At 39.5% G+C, this 21644-nt stretch overlaps 1 protein-coding gene across 1 annotated transcript in view; it reads right to left on the bottom strand.

Annotated features, from left to right (window-relative positions):
* The window catches only part of LOC134968656 (mucin-2-like), a 149765-nt gene that overhangs the window by 65311 nt on the left and 62810 nt on the right, over positions 1 to 21644 (bottom strand). Inside the window, exons 2-4 of the mRNA XM_063944181.1 lie at positions 5733 to 5795; positions 3140 to 3235; positions 400 to 459 (exon numbers count right to left, since the gene is read on the bottom strand). Of these exons, the coding sequence (XP_063800251.1) occupies positions 400 to 459; positions 3140 to 3235; positions 5733 to 5795 (219 nt within the window). The remainder of the gene's footprint in view (positions 1 to 399; positions 460 to 3139; positions 3236 to 5732; positions 5796 to 21644) is intronic.

Here is a 21644-nt window from a genome sequence, read left to right as displayed (position 1 = left end):
TTTAAATAGCAAGTTAAGTGTTAAAATCAACTCCTTTTCAAAATCTCTCTGAAGGTGTAGCCTGTATGACTGACACTTGTAAACCGGCTCATAGCTCCCAACATGTCATGGAGAAGAAGATTTTACAGTGTACAGTGAAAAAAAAAAAGTGCTTTCTGCTCACTACATTGTGTGTTATCTGAATGTGTTTTGCATGGTGGCCCATGACACAGTGCAGAATTAATAATTAGGAATAGCAACCTGAAGGAACAAACCAACGAAAAAGTTGTAAATATCGAGGTTATTTTTATAGCTTGTTACAGTGATTTAGGTTAATAAACACACCTCACTTTGTCATGGTATTGCTTCTGTAATATCACATTGGTGTAAAGATATTAATCTATACTTTAATCTACTTACTTCTTAGAACAGGAACCGTTGTTGGGGCAATAAATGTAACCTGTGAAGAGTCTGCAGCACCTAAATTGGAATTATATAAGAAAGTAACATTTATTTGGACACATACGGCAGAGCACAGATTACCCTTACCTGTAACCATCCACTAGGAAAGACATTGAGCGGGATGTAATGCCACCCGAGTTCAGTGGTCGTGCGTGATGCCCACCGAACTCTGACGTTTTTGTAAAGGGGCAATCACTTACAAGGCATGGTTTTTCCTTGTAAGTGATTGCCCCTTTAAAAATACGTCCGAGTTTGGCCGGCATCCTACACAACCGCCGAACTCGGGCGAAATAACATCCCGCCCATACTGTTCAAAACGGGAAGAGTTACTTTATCACTAACATTTTTAGAACTTTATAAGTTCTGCCACTTGTATATCATAGGTAAATACATAAATGCAGGAGACTTTGTTACTGTAACCAAATGCAGGTAAATTGCTGATGGGCATAGTAATCATTTTCAGTGGATAATGTGTCTATGAAAAAAAATGTCTACATTTCTCTGCTCAAATTGAAGGACATGACATGCTCCTTAGAGCAGTTCAAATTTTCCTTAAGCATCAAGCAATACATAGTAGTGAGCAAGTAATGTTACATTACTCAGCTTATGCTTATACCATATTCTTGAGTTTTCTGGACTGCTAAATGTTTGCTCAATGGTGATCAACTGCAAACAAAATATCTGATTTTTCAGAGTATATTCTCTGTATTGTGTAGGACTATCCCTCAGAGTACATTATCTGTATTGTATAGGACTATCCCTCAGAGTATATTCCCTGTATTGTATAGGACTATCCCTCAGAGTATATTCTATGTATCGTATAGGACTATCCCTCAGAGTATATTCTCTGTATTGTATAGGACAATCCCTCAGAATATATTCTCTGTATTGTATAGGACTATCCCTCAGAGTATATTCTCTGTATAGTATAGGACTATCCCTTGTTTTTCTAAAAATGAGCTTCTATGAATGAAAATTTATGGTACATGGTCACAGTGTTTGTACAAATTCTTGTGCCTCTTGTTTGTACTAATGTGTGGTTTTCACTATAACAGTTTTAGTAACTGTCTTAATGCCAAATAATCTAATTACCCAAAATATATAAAAAATCCTGTCTTCTGTCAACTTTTTAATACATCTGCACCCAGAGTTTTTGTAATGCTTTACTAACCAGTAGTAACATCCAGTGCATCATAATATTTCCTGTATTAATTAGCTAAATTTTAAGAATTTGGGGCAATTTCTTTTTAATATTGCACATTGTTGCCCTATATGTAAAAGCATGCAAGTTGTATGAATGTAGCGCAATTCCATCGATTTAGCACATTGAAAGCAACAATAATTTTAAAGGCAAAACCAGGTTGGCTTTAACTTTTAAATTATGACTGCTTTGGTTCTACAGGCTAAACCGAATCATGATGGTTTTTGCAACTCACAGGGCCTACTGTCTGTGTTGCTTATTAATAACTCTTAAGGAAGACATGCTTATTGGTAATTAAAGGCCTGATTCAGAGGTGGATGCATTTAAATTAGTTTTATTACCACCAGGGGACCATCGAACATCCTTAACAACCATACTGTAGGGTTGCTCTAATGTCCGATGGAGCAGCCGATGTCTGCTCGATGAAGTGAATATTTGCATACTCCAGCTATTAGAGCTGCAGCCAGTGGGATTTTCAGTTGACAGCCCATTGGTTGTGCCATTAGCATCAAATTCTATTAGTGGCTGAGGAAAATGATGTAACCACTACTGCATTAGAGACCACCTCTGACTAAAATGCAGGTAACAAACCTTTAAATTTACAAATGAAAAAGTAAAAAAAAAACCTTGACACTTCACTATTCAGTTAGTGGGCATTTCTGACTGGTTTTTGAACCTTTTCGACAATGCCGATCCGAGTTTTTTGTACGTCTAGTCGGCATTGTCGAAAACGGGCCAAAAAACTGTCAGAAATGCCCGCAAATTTGACAAAAAACGTGGATCAGCGGCTAATCCACCGATCCATGTGTTTTCCAACAAGTCGGAACAACGGCACTGGAATTGAATAGGTCGAATCCAGATTCGACCTAAAAAGTTGAAAAGTGCAGTTTTTCCAACACTAATTGAATAGACCCGTAAATTGTAAAAGACACCTAATAAATACATAGTGGTTCTTCAACTACACATGTAGATATACTTTTAAAACAGAAATAGAGGCTCTCCATACATATAGAGGCTCTCATACTACACATGTAGGCTCTCTGGTACATGCGTATCTATAATGGGTGCAGTGTGAGTGGTGCACACGGGCCCTTGGGTCCAAGGGGTCCCCATACCACACACCCTGCACTCATTACTTCTAAACTTATATAATATATATCTCCCAACATTTTGTGCATGTGCAGTAGATAAATCACCAGGAAAATGGGCACCGCATAATTTTTCCAGAGACTTGCACATGCGCAGTAGACTCTGTTGGCTAGAGGAGAGGGGGTCCAGACAAAGACTGCACACTGGTCTCCTCCTCTCATAATACACTCCTGCTCTCTGATATACATTTAGAGGTTTTTTTGTACTACACATCTAAAGGCTTCTGTAGCTGATCAGTATTTCTTTGTGTTCTACATCTGAGGGCTTCCAGTGTTACAGTAAAAATGATGTACTGTAGGCTGAAATAATAACAAAACCATAAAGGGATAGATAGAACAGTAAACTTACTCTGATCATATGCATTCCTCTGATTATAGTACCACGAGGTGCCTCCAGTAGCGTTTGCCGCCTGTTCCTTTGAAGCAGAGGCACCTTGCAGTTCATCTGTGGTAAGAAATTTTGATTAGCATACGGTACTTAGCAATATGTTGACACATGAAAGAGGTGAAAAGACCATTACGGTTTTATTGAAATATTTTTAATATCACAAATGTCTTCGTGAATTACATAAGAAAATAGCATGATCTCTACAGATGGAGCATAGTTCAGTCTATCATGATGACTAAGCCAGAGTATGTAACACATACTCATTTAATTTCTTCAGTGGAGAAACATGTGATAATGATTTATTTAATGGTTCAAAAACCCTCAAGTTTTTCCAGCAGGTCATGTTTAGAAGATTTCTGTCCGTAGATGCAAGGTGGGATAATTAGTGACACAGCTACAAAGATTGACTCACCTGTACATGATTAAAGAAATCCCAAATCATGACCTGTTGGTGGTACTTGGGGCGTGGAGATGAGTATCCCCTGATTTAATTAATACAAATTCTTTTAATTAATACCATTTGGTGATCCGAGCAAGCAAAATGCTTTAGAATAGCTGTTTTTTTTAATTATTTATATATATATATATATATATATATATAAAATTGAGAAGGTCTTCATACCATTTGTGGTGTCATATCCCTATTTTTTGTTCTTTAATTGTTTTGCATTACAAAAATATTCAACTTCTTAGTTTCATGTTGATTTGAATAGATCATTGTATTCTTAATAACATCCTTTAGTGATGCAAGCCAGCCTCTACACTGTTACCTGGTGGATACAATCCATCAATTCCTGCCCTTCTAGGGGGTATATTTACTAAGGTTTGACTTTTTTTGAATTAAAGATGTTGCCCATTAAGATTTCACTTAACATTTATCTAGCTGATTCTAGAAGATAATAGCTAGAATCTGGTTGGTTGCTATGGGCAATATCTCTACTTCTAAAAAAAAACTCACACCTTAGTAAATACACCCATATGTCTCTACCATTATGACCTTTGCACACTTCCTGCACTATCCTTGCAATAAAACAACTGTAGCCACTGGTTAGGATGGTTTCAATAAAAGAGAGGGGAGTGCAGAATTCTTTTCCACTTAGTCAGACCCTGGGCTCCTGGAAGGGGTAATAAGTAGGTACAAAGAGCCCAGGCCAGGCCTTTTTGGAACCACAATCTCCTCTGGTGACAGTGCCTCTTCCAGCGAGTGGAACAGCTTGTAATGGCCCGTGGCCATGCCCCACATTCTTGGCAACACCCTCTAATTCCAGGGAATGATAGATCTCCCAACATCCCTGCTCATACCATCCATTGTGAAAGATTCATGGCATCCCACATTATGTCCCTAATTGCTCAATTTCAGCTTTAAATCAACCTTGTTGGCCCAGTCATATGCTCACTGCTACTTACTGTTATGGGTGGAACATGTAATAACATTGACTGATGGCTGCTCAAAATACTGTCCTGAATGAAACTCTCATTGCCTATCAGTGTTCAGGGCAGAAACCCTGCTAACGGATTGAGAGGTCTATTCATCATCATTCAATATATACAAAAGCAAGTGAAAATTAATATTTTTGTATAAATTAAGTGCGAGTGCCAGCCATTAAAAAGGTAACACAGGAGATGAAATGGATTTCTCCTGCTTCCTTTTACTCCCGATCTGGCCCACTGCCGCTATACAATAGTATGGGGACCTAAATCCATCAAGCTCCAAAAATACAATATTTTCACAGGTTGACTGTGGGAACATATGCCATCTCCAGATGGCATTTGCTCCAAGACCCTGCTCCTTACCTGTTGGAAGGAATCACATTTGCTCTGACCCTTCTACCAGAGGTTGCGCATGCATAAACCCATGGTCATGCATGCACAGTAGCACAGCCAAGGTCAGACTCCGGTTTGCTAAGTTTCACCGCTACTCAAGTGATGCAAACATTTGCGTGGACAGCTAATTTTCCACCATGTATGGCTGTGCAGCAGATATTATTTTGTACATTAATGTTGCCACTAGTTATGGCTGCCACCATATGTGGTTCTGTCCATTGCTTTTTTTACTGGGTATAGCTGTGCTTTTTAGCATTGGAGAAATATGACAATGCATATTGTTTTTATGGCCAGATACAGTGGGACTCTGTACTTCACTTTAAACATATGATGCCACATAATCTTTTTTCCCAAGATATGGCTACATATATTAGTCTTGGCACCAGGCTATGGCACTGCAATTGAAACATTGCATTCACTATGACATCTCAGCAAATGTAAGCAGGCCTATCATTAGTTGTCAGAAATTTGCTTTATAGAACCTCATTCTTCCTACTTATTTTTTTTTTTTTTTACTTCAGTTTAGCAAATTGGCATTTTTTTAGTTTTTTTATACTAATATTAATGTTAATGACACATTGAACCCATAGCCGAAAATAATTAAAAGGGTATATATTCATTAAGAACTGATGCAGGGCTCTAAAGCTGATTCCTTGAATTCATCAAGGTCTATAGATTAGATGAGGGCTATTATCATTCAAAAGAAAAAAATTAAATAAAATGCACAAACCAGAAGTATCATCCTCCAGATCGACACTTGCATAATCACGGCCAAGCATATTGTATTCTTCACCTGTTAGAGAAATAGACAGATATTTAATATTATTGCATTAAGATTGCCTAGAAAGGTGAAGGAGGTGTCTTTACTTCACTGCCATAGAACCATGTATGCTTACACTCCAGGCTGGCAGAGACAGATGCAAAATCAACTTCACATATTTGAATTCATTAAAACACACAAAAATATCTATTTACAGAAATATAAAATTAATAATATGATGTGAAAGATTTCTAAAGCAGCAATATATAAATATCTTTATAAAATATTTTTAGAACCATGAATATTTTATTAGAATATAATAGAGGTCTGCAATAATACAGGCTAATTTTCAAAAGATTGCAAAAAAATAATGTAAGTAAGCTAAATACAGCATAGAGAAACATAATATAATGTGTAGCTACCTATTCATTATATCAGTTAGTTATTCAGCTGATGTTGATCTTGTAAATGTGACTATAATATGGTGTTTTACTGTTAGCCAGTTTCTCCAACAATGTACAGTTAATTGACTCTCCATGGTCCTTGCTATGTTTCCAAATTGGAAGATTATTTTGTCAGTATGCCATGGTGCATCAGGTCTCACTGTGTATTTTCTGTGTGACTGTTGATAGATTCTGATTTTTCCTGGGTAAATAAGTCTGATTCTTGACTGTATTGTATAAAGTAAGTATTTCACAAGAGTTTCTGAACTGTGCTGTGCGTATATTGATTTTTAGCTCAACAATTAATGGTAGTATGTACTAGATGGCAGTTCAGTAAAACAGGAATATTACAGCACAGACAATAACATTGATTAATTGTGTATAGTTTAACAGCATCTATGCCTAAATAAAGTATATTAGTACTTAAACAAGTTTAACATTGCATAATTATAGATATGTGTATTTTCCAAATGTTTTCTCATGGTATGTTTAGTAATATTTTTTTTTAACTGATTTAATTATTTTAAAAAAGTTTACAAGAGAGTTATACTGTAGCTAAGCAGTAAGTTACATATGCTCAGTGGTGACGAGAGGAGCGGGGAGTGGGTAGTAATTACCCGAGCCAGGGCTTGTTGGAGGGGCACAATGGGGGCACGATTGGGCCAGCTGCTTAGGGGGACATTGTCCCCCCCCCCGTGCATCCTCCAGCATCCTCAGTACAGCAACCTCCTGCAGATAACACAAGCCCCACCCACAGGAGGAAACACCTATGGTGAGAAACTTTCTCCTGAGCACACACACCCCCTGTCCTCACTTCCCCTCCACCCCACCATCTTGTGAGTGCCGCAGCTACTGGGGTGGGTAACAAAATGTCCCCTTGTGTGGCCGCCAGTGCCCCTCTGTATAGCACTTGGTGCTGCAGTTTTTTAAGAGGAATCATGGCCATACCTTCTGTGGTTGACCATGCCTTCTCTCGTGGCTGCTCTCTACAGCCCTACATAAAATAATCCTCTTGTCTGTTATACCATAGATAAACATATTTTGCTATTTTATAAGCTGTCTCCCTCTCTTGGTTTTTTTTAATACTAGGTATTATATTACTAATAGTCCTGATATAAGCTGAAGATTTGTTTATTGTGATGTACTGTATTGATTTCAAATAAAAAGAAGAGTCTGAACTGTAGTTGAACTTATGCTGTCAGTATATTAAAGTAGTGGATATCTAGTATTTTAGAGATAAAAAATAATTTGTTCATTAATGAAGTATGTTATATATGAAGGACTTTCTCTTATCTTTCAATAAATGTCAGAAGACCTGAGGTAGAAAAATCAGAGAAATTTTGCCCACAAACATACACCTACGATTATCTGATTGGTCGGTGAAGACCGAAATTCTTAGTCTCCCGATATTGATCAGTGTGTGTGCATTCTCAAATATCTGACCCTATATCTAGGTGTAAAAATTGGGTAGTGTGTGGGTAAACCCGATTTTTCTCCCTTGGCTGATGTAACGAGCAACTGGCAAATGTTTCATAAATAACAAAAAGTAGTACAGATACATATAAGGAAAGTGGTCAAGCCTCCGAAAACAGCAGTTTAGTTAGTACATCCCGTTGCCTCTAATTATTTCTGGATAAATAACTTCATATAAGTGTAGCTTGCAACAATACTAAAGTACTACATTTAATTATAATATAATCTTTTCTAAGCATAATTCAGTTCTGTGCATGTGGAATTATCATCTCACCAAATGAATCTTGGTTTGAATCCTGGTTACTTGACTGCTCGGCAGAGTCTGTTTGCTGTGCTGCTGTATAAAATAAATGACAATTTCATTAGTTGTAGAGAGAAAATACTAAGGGGCTGATTTATTACCATTATTTTTACTAAAATAATGTGAAAAACTGCTACAAACTTTTAATTCACTTTTTTAAGTAACAAGATCGCATTTCCCATACAAACTAACAAAATATTTTCCAGCTGCTGTTTAAAAGCATACTGATAAGTGGCAGTAAAGTCATTTTAAATTAACTTTTTGTTATTTTCTATGACCATTTCTTATTTATTTGTTTGACCAGCCGTGTGATAATTATGCAATGTAAATGTATGTCTATGTTATATTACACTGTGTGACAGGCAGTGCATTTGTTAAGGTATTTTCTTATCTTAATTTTTATTTTAGTTTTTCATCAATTGTTGATTTGCTTGGAAAATGCTAACACTTAAATAGGTTAAACACACATCTAGAGTTACATGCCACAGTGTATGTCTGTACCATAGAGATTTGACAGTCAGTGAGCAGGTGACAAACAAGTAGATTTGGTCAGCATTGCTGTATTTTAGAGCTGGGTTAATGGGTTTGTTTCCAATCTAGGCACTATTTGTGTGGAGTTTGTATATGTTCTCTATTTGTATTAGTTTACTCCAAAACTCCAAAAACATATTACCTGGATGAAATGAATCCTAATGTGAATGTGATAAGGAGTATAGAATGTAAGATCCACTGTTTCAGGTACTTATATAAAATTATTAAATAGATATAATGCTTTACATTATAGTACTGAATTCTTCAACCTCTTGATTTCTCTGCCATGTGATGGCTGTCAGGAAACACTAATTTATTTCCTGATATGTGTGCAACCATTTTACTGTACAACACATGTATTTTTAATAGGCTGCTTGAGACAACACCTTCTATAGAGGACATCAGGTACAATTGCTCGGGAAAGTATTGCTTTCTGGAGTTTGACACATAAAATATAAAGAATGTGGTTAAGCCCCTGAAAACAGCAGTTTCGTTAGTACATCCCACTGCCTCTAACTATTTCAGGATAAATAAGTTCATGTAAATAAAGCTTGCAAAATGACTAATACAATACTACATTTAATTATAACACTTTCTAAACAAATTGGAAGCTCTGTGAATGTGGAATTATCATCTCACCAGATGCATCTTGGATAGCATGCTGGTTATTGACTGTCAAGTAAAATGATCATAAAAAGTCCTGAGGAAGATTCTGAACATATGGACAGGCGGAGAAATGCATAAAGTGACCCCTTCAACCTGGTGGAGCACTTTTTGCGGACCAGTATAGTGCTCTTGGGATTTACTTAATACAGTATTCTCAGACTGGACCTAACCTCTTACAGTGGTACATTACAATATTAGTACAGCCCATTTGGGACTATTTTAAAACTACTAATTTCTCCCTGTTGGAGACAAAAGCAATCCTAACTATTAACACTTTTGCTGCTCAGAATAGGATATATTCTCTGAGCAAATTCCTAGGTCATTATCACATATGATCTACCTTATTGTGGAATGCTAATAGCTCCCTATTAAATGCAATGTGCTTACTAACAACTAACCCTGCATCTGAACTATATTACCAGTGAGTTTGGACAAAATATTAGCCAGCTTCTGTTTAAAAGCACACTGAGAAGTGGCAGCAAAGTGATTTTAAATTGACTTTTTGTGACGTTATCTGACCATTTTACTGTACAATAGATGTCTTTACCATTTATATACTTCGATAGACAACACCATGTATAGATGGCATTGCCTATCAGGTACAAGCGCTCAGGAAATAAAGGGGAGAATACAATTGTTTGAAAAGTCGGTTGGGTGTCTGTTTCTTCCTGTCTATTAGATAGGAAAAAACAGACACCCAAGTGACTTTTCAAACAATTGAATACCCCCCAAAGAATGTGGTCAAGCCTCTGAAAACAGCAGTTTAGTTAGTACATCCCACTGTCTCTAACTATTTCAGGATAATTAAGTTCATGTAAGTTAAGCTTGCAAAATGACTAATACAATACAGGTTGAGTATCCCATATCCAAATATTCCGAAATACGGAATATTCCGAAATACGGACTTTTTTTGAGTGAGACTGAGATAGTGAAACCTTTGTTTTTTGATGGCTCAATGTACACAAACTTTGTTTAATACTCAAAGTTATTAAAAATATTGTATTAAATGACCTTCAGGCTGTGTGCAAAAGGTGTATATGAAACATTAATGAATTGTGTGAATGTACACACACTTTGTTTAATGCACAAAGTTATAAAAAATATTGGCTAAAATTACCTTCTGGCTGGGTGTATAAGGTGTATATGTAACATAAATGCATTCTGTGCTTAGATTTAGGTCCCATCATCATAATATCTCATTATGGTATGCAATTATTCCAAAATACGGAAAAATCCGTTATCCAAAATTCCTCTGGTCCCAAGCATTTTGGATAAGGGATACTCAACCTGTACTACATTTATTTATAACACTATACTTTTCTAAACAAATTGGAAGCACTGTAAATGTGGAATTATCATCTCACCATATGTATCTTGGCTAGAATCGTCGTTACTTGACTGTGCAGCAGAGTTTGCGCTCTGTGATGCTGTGTAAAATAAATGTCAATTTCATTAGTTGTAGAGAGATCAAATTTTTAGAAAATACTTAGCGCTAGATCAGGGATGGGGAACCTTCGGCCCTCCATCTGTTGTTGAACTACACATACCAGCATGTCTTGCTACAGTTTTGCTATTTGGCCATGCTAAAACTGTTGCAGGGCATGCTGGGATGTGTAGTTCAACAAGAGCTGGAGGGCCGAAGGTTCCCCATCCCTGCGCTAGATGCATCATCGCTTTAAGATTGATAAAATGGAGAGAGAATATGCACCAGCCAATCAGCTCCTAATTGACATGTTAAATACCCCGTTTGAAAAATGGAAGTTAGGAGCTGGTTGGCTGGTACTTTATCACACTCCATTTAATCACTCTCCAAGCGATGATGCATTTAGCCCTAGTCACACCCCACATAACTATCAAATATTTTATATCTTTCTAAAGAAAAACAAAAGAAGAATACAGATGGGTGCAGATATTGGTAATTAAACAAATAATAGACTGATGCCTATGAATGAAGGGAAAACTGAAACCTTCTTGTCAACTAAAAACACAAAAAACTAAAATCAGAGCACTGTCTGTCACACTGTTCAACATTAAAAAAAGACATACATTTACAGAAGGGCAACTAAAATGGTGCATGGCCTACATCACAAAACTTACCCAGAAAGGCAAAAAGATCTTAACATGTATAGTTTGGAGGAGAGAAGGGAAAGGGGGGACATGATAGAAACTTTCAAATATAGCAAGGGTTTTAACACAGTTTAGGAGCGAAACATTCTTCAAATGAAGAAAAGCAATAGGACACAAAGACATGCACTGAAACTGGAGGGAGGCAGGTTCAGGGGAAATTGAAGGAAAAATTACTTCACAGAAAGGGTATTGAATAAGTGGAATAGCCTCCCATCAGAGGTAGTAGAGCAGTGATGGCTAACCTTGACACTCCAGCTGTTGTTGAACTACATATCCCAGCATGCCCTGCTACAGTTTTGTTATTTGTCCATGCTAAAACTGATGCAGGGCATGCTGGGATGTGTAGTTCAACAACAGCTGGAGTGTCAAGGTTAGCCATCACTGTAGTAGAGGCTAAGACTGTAGAACAATTTAAACATGCTTGGGATAGGCATATGAATATCCTTACAAAGAATTAAGGTTCAAAAAGGATTGAGATTACCTAAAGGATAAATAAAAGGGCAGACTAGATAGGCCAATTGGTTCTTATCTGCTGTCAAATTCTATGTTTCTATGTTACATAGCATAAAATTTCCAGTGAACAAAGCAATTAAATAAAAAATGATCATAAAAAGTCCTGAGGAAGCTGCTGAACTTATGGACAGGCGGAGAAATGAATAAAGTGACCGCTTCAACCTGGTCGAGCACTTTTTGGGGACCAGTATAGTGCTCTTGGGATTTACTTAATACAATATGCTGAGACTGATCCTAACCTCTGTACAGCGGAACATTACAATATTAGTGTACAGCCCATTTGGAACTGTTTTAAAACTACTGCTTTCTCCCTGTTGGAGACAAAAGCAATACAGGTTGAGTATCCCATATCCAAATATTCCGAAATACGGAATATTCCGAAATACGGACTTTTTTGAGTGAGAGTGAGATAGTGAAACCTTTGTTTTTTGATGACTCAATGTACACAAACTTTGTTTAATGCACAAAGTTATTAAAAAATATTGTATTAAATGACCTTCAGGCTGTGTGTATAAGGTGTATATGAAACATAAATGAATTGTGTGAATGTAGACACACTTTGTTTAATGTACAAAGTTATAAAAAATATTGGCTTATATGACCTTCAGGCTGTGTGTATAAGGTGTATATGAAACATAAATGCATTCTGTGCTTAGACTTGGGTCCCATCGCCATGATATCTCATTATGGTATGCAATTATTCCAAAATACGGAAAAATCCGATATCCAAAATACCTCTGGTCCCAAGCATTTTGGATAAGGGATACTCAACCTGTACTAACTATTAACACTGTTGCTGCTCAGAAGAGTATATATTCTCTGAGTAAATTATTAGGTCATTACTACCTTATTGTGGAATGCTAATAGCTTCCTATTAAATGCAATGTGCTTACTAACAACTAACCTGGCATCTGAACTATATTACCAGTGAGTCTGGACAAAATATTAACCAGCTTCTGTTTAAAAGCATACTGAGAAGTGGCAGCAAAGTGATTTTAAATTGACTTTTTGTGACTTTATCTGACCATTTTACTGTACAATAGATGTAAACCCAAATATGATAACCCAAATAAGGTACCCAGAAGTTGCATCAATGTATCCCAAAACTCTGAGCGTTTTGGATAAAAATCTCAGTGAATTTATGATTGATCATTTTAATCAATCAATCAATCAATCAATCAATCAATTATTTTGGGTTGGAGCTGCATAAAGTCAAAGTAACTTGACCTTTTATTACTTTGTGTTTAAGAGGAGCTGCAGCATTGTATATATTATGGTACCTAATGGAATTGCTTGACCATACAGGAAATAGAGCATACAGTTGATTTAATATTGCATAGTGTCTGTTGATTTATAAATGCCACTTAAACTAAAACACAGATTAGTGCCAGAACAATTACTCTATACCAGTGGTTTTTAACATATGGCACTCCAGCAGCTGGGGAACTACGCATTCCAGCATGCTTGCCACCATTATAGCATGCCCTAATATAGAGGTTCCCAACGCAGTCCTCAAGGCAATCAACAGTCCAGGTTTTAAGTATATCCATGGCTCAGCACATATGGTCAACTTAAATTGACTGAGGTACTGATTAAGTCACCTGTGGCCAAGCATGGATATACTTAAAATCTGGATCGTTAGGGTGCCTTGAGGACCGCATTTGGGAAACTCTGCTATAATAGCAAAATTGCAGTCCAATCTGGGATGTGTAGTTCCATAATACTGCTGCGAGATATTGATAGAAATAATAAGAGAGTACAGTATATCTATGATAATATATATAATAATACAATATTAATCTATAAATGCAAGAATGTATTGCATAGTATAGTATAATATCATTCTAGCTTAAACATTATAAAATTAAATACTTTATCATTATTAAATTGGATTTCAGCCACTTACCTTGTGCTGAAAGGCAGGTACTCACTAGTAAGAGAGCACATATTGATGTCCAAAGGACAGTGGATGTCCCCATTTTGACTTCAGCTGGTGTGCCAAGCTGAAGGTCTACAATTGGCACTGTTTCAGTTTTCTGGCTGTGGTTTATATAGGACAGAAACCTCTCCTCAGCTAACGTGATGGGGCAGAGTGGAAAATAATGGAGATGGTTATTGACGTCAAATGCTAAACCTGTTTCCCTATAGATCCAGGATGTTTGTGTTCTGGCAGATTGGTGAGATGTAGTTTTTCGCTAAATAAATCTTTGAAGTAATGAGGAAAGTCATTGAAAGAAAATCCTAAACACATGATAAATACTGTACATAGTTTACTCAGTAAAGGAGTAAAACAGAGCAAAGACTCGATGAGTGTTGGATCTCTTAAATGGCAATGTTCAATTTTCCATAGAGTTTCAAAGAACAATATGTACATAGTATATGTCCATTTTCAGCTGACATTATACATACTGTAAATATTCTTCTATGTATTACTCACGGGGAGTCCCAAAATTAGTGCATTTCATGTAAGTGGCTTATATCAGTTTACAATGCTAATTGTTATCCAGTTATAAACATGAACTAAAAAAATATATCCAAGGAGAATCTATTTTCAAATTGTAATTGTTATACATTATATAAAATGTACTGATAACATCACTTGTACAATATCAGCAATAGCACAAAACGGGAGGGTCACATACTATTACAGGTATATCTGAAATTGACTGAAGCATGCAAAGTTGAAATGAGATTTTTTTTCCTTTGAATGTTGGTTTGCATTTTCCTTTACATGTATATTAATCTCAGCATGGTAACATCTATTATTATGTTTAAATTACTGTGTGTAGTCCAAGCAGCCCCCAACACACATCCTTTTATTTATATTTGTGTATATAATGTAAACTTGAAGGCTGAAACCCCTTCAAATTGGTACTAGTACCTTTCCCATCTGCCCTTAGATAATTGTAATCAGCACAGGTTCCTGCATTGCTGTCTGTATGGGCTCTATAATGGTAAATCTTTGATAAATTGATATAATGTGCTAGTGTTGATGATAGTAGAGACCCATCTCATAGGTTCACCTTGACTTTGCCCATATTTTTGACCAGACATGTACTAAGAACCTCACTTATGCTCCATGATAATTGTAGAATTGATCAAAACTATTTTGACTATCAGTATTCTTAGGGCTTAGAGTCTGCACCTGTATTTTCCTTTTTCCTGCATGGTACTACAAGTTTAAGTATGATAACATGTAATATTATGTTTAAAATTACGATGTGCAGTCCAACCCCCTCTATTCCTCTATAATTGTGTATATAATGCACTCTATTATGGTAAGTCTTTGATAAAGTAATATAATCAGCAGGATGTAATGAAGTCCGGGATTGATGTAGGTGCGGGATGCCGGCCGATCCTGGATATTTTTAAAGGAGCAAATACTTACAGGGCAAAACCATGCCTTGTAAGTGATTGCCCCTTAAAGAAATATCTGAGATCGACCTGCATCCCGCACCTCCAGCGTTCTTGGACTCCTTTACATCCCACTGAATGTGTTAGCATTAAGGATGTTACTGACCCATCTGATGGGTTCATGTTGATGTAGTGGATAGGTCTGCACTTTTGTCCAAATATGCTAAAAACCTTATTTATATTCCATGTTACTTGTGGAGTTCATCAAAATTATATTGACTATCAGTAATCTTATTGCTTAGAGTGTGCACCTGCATTTTCTTTTTCCTAATGTAAATTATTGGAGATGCAAAAAATGCAAGAAAAGAATAATAGGAAAAATTGTTACTATATAGAAAAGAAAAGTGTGACAACATTTGACTTATATGTGTTTTTGATTTTTTTTTATGCAGACTGTTTCAGTTGCTTACTCAGTAGGCTAGGCTGATTTTTGGTTTAAGGATTTTTATTAGTTTTCAACCAATTATGAATATTATACAGGTTTACAAAGATATAACAATCTTAAAGTAGTCCATGAGGACTGAATTGTAACAATTTTGTAATATGAAGAATCTTTAAACTGGTTACATATAATCATTTGAATTATATACTTAGGTAGTTATACACGTTGATGAAGTGTGAAGTTACTTGGAATAGGCAATTATAAAGTATATTGTTTCATTACATATATTGAGTTAGAGATATAGAGAGAGAGAAAAATAAATGACAAAGATAGAATAAGTAATAGTTATCCTATCCAATACATGTCTAACTGTTGTCAATATTACCTTAGAAAACAGACAAAGACAATGAAGAGGGAAGGGGGGGGGGGGTTTAAGACGGGGTGTATTATCAGATTACATCTCAAAGTGAATAGGTGCTTAATATTCAATGGAGTTATTTAGATTCGAGTTAGAATTTAGCAAAAGAAGTAAGTAAATTATCACAGTGGCTAGGCTGATTTTTAATATTTATAATACACTAGTTCCACCTGGAAAAACATTATTATTATTATTATTATTATTATTATGATTAATGATAATAATAATAAATAAGAATTTACTTACCGATAATTCTATTTCTCATAGTCCGTAGTGGATGCTGGGGACTCCGTAAGGACCATGGGGAATAGCGGCTCCGCAGGAGACTGGGCACATCTAAAGAAAGCTTTAGGACTATCTGGTGTGCACTGGCTCCTCCCCCTATGACCCTCCTCCAAGCCTCAGTTAGGATACTGTGCCCGGACGAGCGTACACAATAAGGAAGGATTTTGAATCCCGGGTAAGACTCATACCAGCCACACCAATCACACCGTATAACCTGTGATCTGAACCCAGTTAACAGCATGATAACAGAGGAGCCTCTGAAAGATGGCTCACAACAATAATAACCCGATTTTTGTAACAATAACTATGTACAAGTATTGCAGACAATCCGCACTTGGGATGGGTGCCCAGCATCCACTACGGACTATGAGAAATAGAATTATCGGTAAGTAAATTCTTATTTTCTCTAACGTCCTAAGTGGTTGCTAGGGACTCCGTAAGGACCATGGGGATTATACCAAAGCTCCCAAACGGGCGGGAGAGTGCGGATGACTCTGCAGCACCAAATGAGAGAACTCCAGGTCCTCCTCAGCCAGGATATCAATTTTGTAGAATTTTACAAACGTATTTGCTCCTGACCAAGTAGCTGCTCGGCAAAGTTGTAAAGCCGAGACCCCTCGGGCAGCCGCACAAGATGAGCCCACCTTCCTTGTGGAGTGGGCATTTACAGATTTTTGGCTGTGGCAGGCCTGCCACAGAATGTGCAAGCTGAATTGTACTACAAATCCAACGAGCAATCGTCTGCTTAGAAGCAGGAGCACCCAGCTTGTTGGGTGCACCCAGGATAAACAGCGAGTCAGATTTCCAGCCGTCCTGGAAACATATATTTTCAGGGCACTGACAACGTCTAGCAACTTGGAGGCCTCCAAGTCCCTAGTAGCCGCAGGCACCACCAATAGGTTGGTTCAGGTGAGACGCTGAAACCACCTTGGGGAGAAACTGAGGACGAGTCCTCAATTCCGCCCTGTCCGAATGGAAAATCAGATAAGGGCTTTGTCAGGATAAAGCCGCCAATTCTGACACGCGCCTGGCCCAGGCCAGGGCCAACAGCATGACCACTTTCCATGTGAGATATTTTAACTCCACAGATTTAAGTGGTTCAAACCAATGTGACTTTTGGAACCCAAAACTACATTGAGATCCCAAAGTGCCACTGGAGGCACAAAAGGAGGCTGTATATGCAGTACCCCTTTTACAAACGTCTGAACTTCAGGGACTGAAGCTAGTTCTTTTTGGAAGAAAATTGACAGGGCCGAAATTTGAACCTTAATGGACCCCAATTTCAGGCCCATAGACACTCCTGTTTGCAGGAAATGTAGGAATCGACCCAGTTGAATTTCCTCCGTCGGGCCTTACTGGCCTCGCACCACGCAACATATTTTCGCCAATTGCGGTGATAATGTTTTTGCGGTTACATCCTTCCTGGCTTTGATCAGGATAGGGATGACTTCATCCGGAATGCCTTTTTTCCTTCAGGATCCGGCGTTCAACCGCCATGCCGTCAAACGCAGCCGCGGTGAGTCTTGGAACAGACAGGGTCCTTGCTGGAGCAGGTCCCTTCTTAGAGGTAGAGGCCACGGATCCTCCGTGAGCATCTCTTGAAGTTCTGGTTACCAAGTCCTTCTTGGCCAATCCGGAACCACGAATATAGTGCTTACTCCTCTCCATCTTATCAATGTCAGTACCTTGGGTATGAGAGGCAGAGGAGGGAACACATACCCTGACTGGTACACCCACGGTGTTACCAGAGCGTCTACAGCTTATTGCCTGAGGGTCCCTGGACCTGGCGCAATACCTGTCGAGTTTTTAATCATGTGGAAGACTTCTGGGTGAAGTCCCCACTCTCCCGGGTGGAGGTCGTGCTGAGGAAGTCTGCTTCCCAGTTGTCCACTCCCGGAATGAATACTGCTGACAGTGCTATCACATGATTTTCCGCCCAGCGAAGAATCCTTGCAGCTTCTGCCATTGCCCTCCTGCTTCTTGTGCCACCCTGTCTGTTTACGTGGGTGACTGCCGTGATGTTGTCCGACTGGATCAACACCGGCTGACCTTGAAGCAGAGGTCTTGCTAAGCTTAGAGCATTGTAAATGTCCCTTAGCTTCAGGATATTTATGTGAAGTGATGTCTCCAGGCTTGACCATAAGCCCTGGATATTCCTTCCCTGTGTGACTGCTCCCCAGCCTCGCAGGCTGGCATCCGTGGTCACCAGGACCCAGTCCTGAATGCCTAATCTGCGGCCCTCTAGAAGATGAGCACTCTGCAACCACCACAGGAGGGACACCCTTGTCCTTGGTGACAGGGTTATCCGCTGATGCATCTGAAGATGCGATCCGGACCATTTGTCCAGCAGGTCCCACTGGAAAGTTCTTGCGTGGAATCTGCCGAATGGGATTGCTTCGTAGGAAGCCACCATTTTACCCAGAACCCTTGTGCTTTGATGCACTGAGACTTGGCTCGGTTTTAGGAGGTTCCTGACTAGCTCGGATAACTCCCTGGCTTTCTCCTCCAGGAGAAACACCTTTTTCTGGACTGTGTCTAGGATCATCCCTAGGAACAGAAGACACGTCGTCGGAACCAGGTGCGATTTTGGAATATTGAGAATCCAATCGTGCTGCCGCAACACTACCTGAGATAGTGCTACACCGACCTCCAACTGTTCCCTGGATCTTACCCTTATCAGGGAATTGTCCAAGGAAGGGATAACTAAAATTCACTTCCTTCGAAGGAATATCATCATTTCGGCCATTACCTTGGTAAAGACCCGGGGTGCCGTGTACCATCCATACGGCAGCGTCTGAACTGATAGTGACAGTTCTGTACCATAAACCTGAGGTACCCTTGGTGAGAAGGGTAAATTTTGACATGAAGGTAAGCATCCTTGATGTCCCGAGACATCATGTAGTCCCCTTCTTCCAGGTTCGCAATCACTGTTCTGAGTGACTCAATCTTGAATTTGAACCTCTGTACGTAAGTGTTCAAAGATTTTAGATTTAGAATCGGTCTCACCGAGCCGTCCGGCTTCGGTACCACAACAGTGTGGAATAATACCCCGTTCCCTGTTGCAGGAGGGGTATCTTGATTATCACCTGCTGGGAATACAGCTTGTGAATGGCTTCCAAAACTGTCTCCCTGTCAGAAGGAGACATCGGTAAAGCCGACTTTAGGAAACGGCGAGGGGGAGACGTCTCGAATTCTAATTTGTACCCCTGAGATATCACCTGAAGGATCCAGGGGTCTACTTGCGAGTGAGCCCACTGCGCGCTGAAATTCATTGAGACGGGCCCCCCACCGTGCCTGATTCTGCTTGTAAAGCCCCAGCGTATACTGAGGGCTTGGCAGAGGCGGGAGAGGGTTTCTGTTCCTGGGAACTGGCTGATTTCTGCAGCCTTTTTCCTCTCCCTCTGTCACGGGGCAGAAATGAGGAACCTTTTGCCCGCTTGTCCACGAAAAGACTGCGCCTGATAATACGGCGTCTTCTCATGTTGAGAGGCGACCTGGGGTACAAACATGGAATTCCCAGCTGTTGCCGTGGCCACCAGGTCTGAAAGACCGACCCCAAATAACTCCTCCCTTAATAAAGCAATACTTCCAAATGCCGTTTGGAATACGCATCACCTGACCACTGACGTGTCCATAACCCTCTACTGGTAGAAATGGACAACGCGCTTAGACTTGATGCCAGTCGGCAAATATTCCGCTGTGCATCACGCATATATAAAAATGCATCTTTTAAATGCTCTATAGGCAAAAATATACTGTCCCTATCTAGGGTATCAATATTTTCAGTCAGGGAATCCGACCACGCCAACCCAGCACTGCACATCCAGGCTGAGGCGATTGCTGGTCGCAGTATAACACCAGTATGTGTGTAAATACCTTTTAGGATACCCTCCTGCTTTCTATCAGCAGGATCCTTAAGGGCGGCCATCTCAGGCGAAGGTAGAGCCCTTACAAGCGTGTGAGCGCTTTATCCCCCCTAGGGGGTGTTTCCCAACGCACCCTAACCTCTGGCGGTAAAGGATATAATGCCAATAACATTTTAGAAATTATCCGTTGTTATCGGGGGAAACCCACGCATCATCACACACCTCATTTAATTTCTCAGATTCAGGAAAACTACAGGTAGTATTTCCTCACCGAACATAATACCCCTTTTTTTTGGTGGTACTCGTATTATCAGAAATGTGTAAAACATTTTTCATTGCCTCAATCATGTAACGTGTGGCCCTACTGGAAGTCACATTCGTCTCTTCACCGTCGACACTGGAGTCAGTATCCGTGTCGGCGTCTATATCTGCCATCTGAGGTAACGGGCGCTTTAGAGCCCCTGACGGCCTATGAGACGTCTGGACAGGCACAAGCTGAGTAGCCGGCTGTCTCATGTCAACCACTGTCTTTTATACAGAGCTGACACTGTCACGTAATTCCTTCCAACAGTTCATCCACTCAGGTGTCGACCCCCTAGGGGGTGACATCACTATTACAGGCAATCTGCTCCGTCTCCACATCATTTTTCTCCTCATACATGTCGACACAAAAGTACCGACATACAGCACACACACAGGGAATGCTCTGATAGAGGACAGGACCCCACTAGCCCTTTGGGGAGACAGAGGGAGAGTTTGCCAGCACACACCAGAGCGCTATATATATACAGGGATAACCTTATATAAGTGTTTTTCCCCTTAGAGCTGCTGTATAGTTAATACTGCGCCCAATTAGTGCCCCCCTCTCTTTTTTTAACCCTTTCTGTAGTGTAGTGACTGCAGGGGAGAGACAGGGAGCTTCCCTCCAATGGAGCTGTGAGGGAAAATGGCGCCAGTGTGCTGAGGAGATAGGCTCCGCCCCTTTTTCGCTGACTTTTCTCCTGCTTTTTTATGGATTCTGGCAGGGGTTAAATGCATCCATATAGCCCAGGAGCTATATGTGATGCATTTTTTTGCCATCCAAGGTGTTTTTATTGCGTCTCAGGGCGCCCCCCCCCAGCGCCCTGCACCCTCAGTGACCGAAGTGTGAAGTGTGCTGAGAGCAATGGCGCACAGCTGCAGTGCTGTGCGCTACCTTGTTGAAGACAGGACGTCTTCTGCCGCCGATTTTCCGGACCTCTTCTGCCTTCTGGCTCTGTAAGGGGGCCGGCGGCGCGGCTCTGGGACCCATCCAAGCTGGGCCTGTGATCGTCCCTCTGGAGCTAATGTCCAGTAGCCTAAGAAGCCCAATCCACTCTGCACGCAGGTGAGTTCGCTTCTTCTCCCCTTAGTCCCTTGATGCAGTGAGCCTGTTGCAGCAGGTCTCACTGAAAATAAAAAACCTAATCTAAAACTTTCACTAA

Source organism: Pseudophryne corroboree, chromosome 11 (genome assembly GCF_028390025.1).
Source record: "Pseudophryne corroboree isolate aPseCor3 chromosome 11, aPseCor3.hap2, whole genome shotgun sequence".
In the NCBI taxonomy this organism is placed as follows: Eukaryota; Metazoa; Chordata; class Amphibia; order Anura; family Myobatrachidae; genus Pseudophryne; species Pseudophryne corroboree.
The sequence above is the reverse complement of the archived record's forward strand: the minus strand, read 5'-3'. Positions and strand labels throughout refer to the sequence as shown.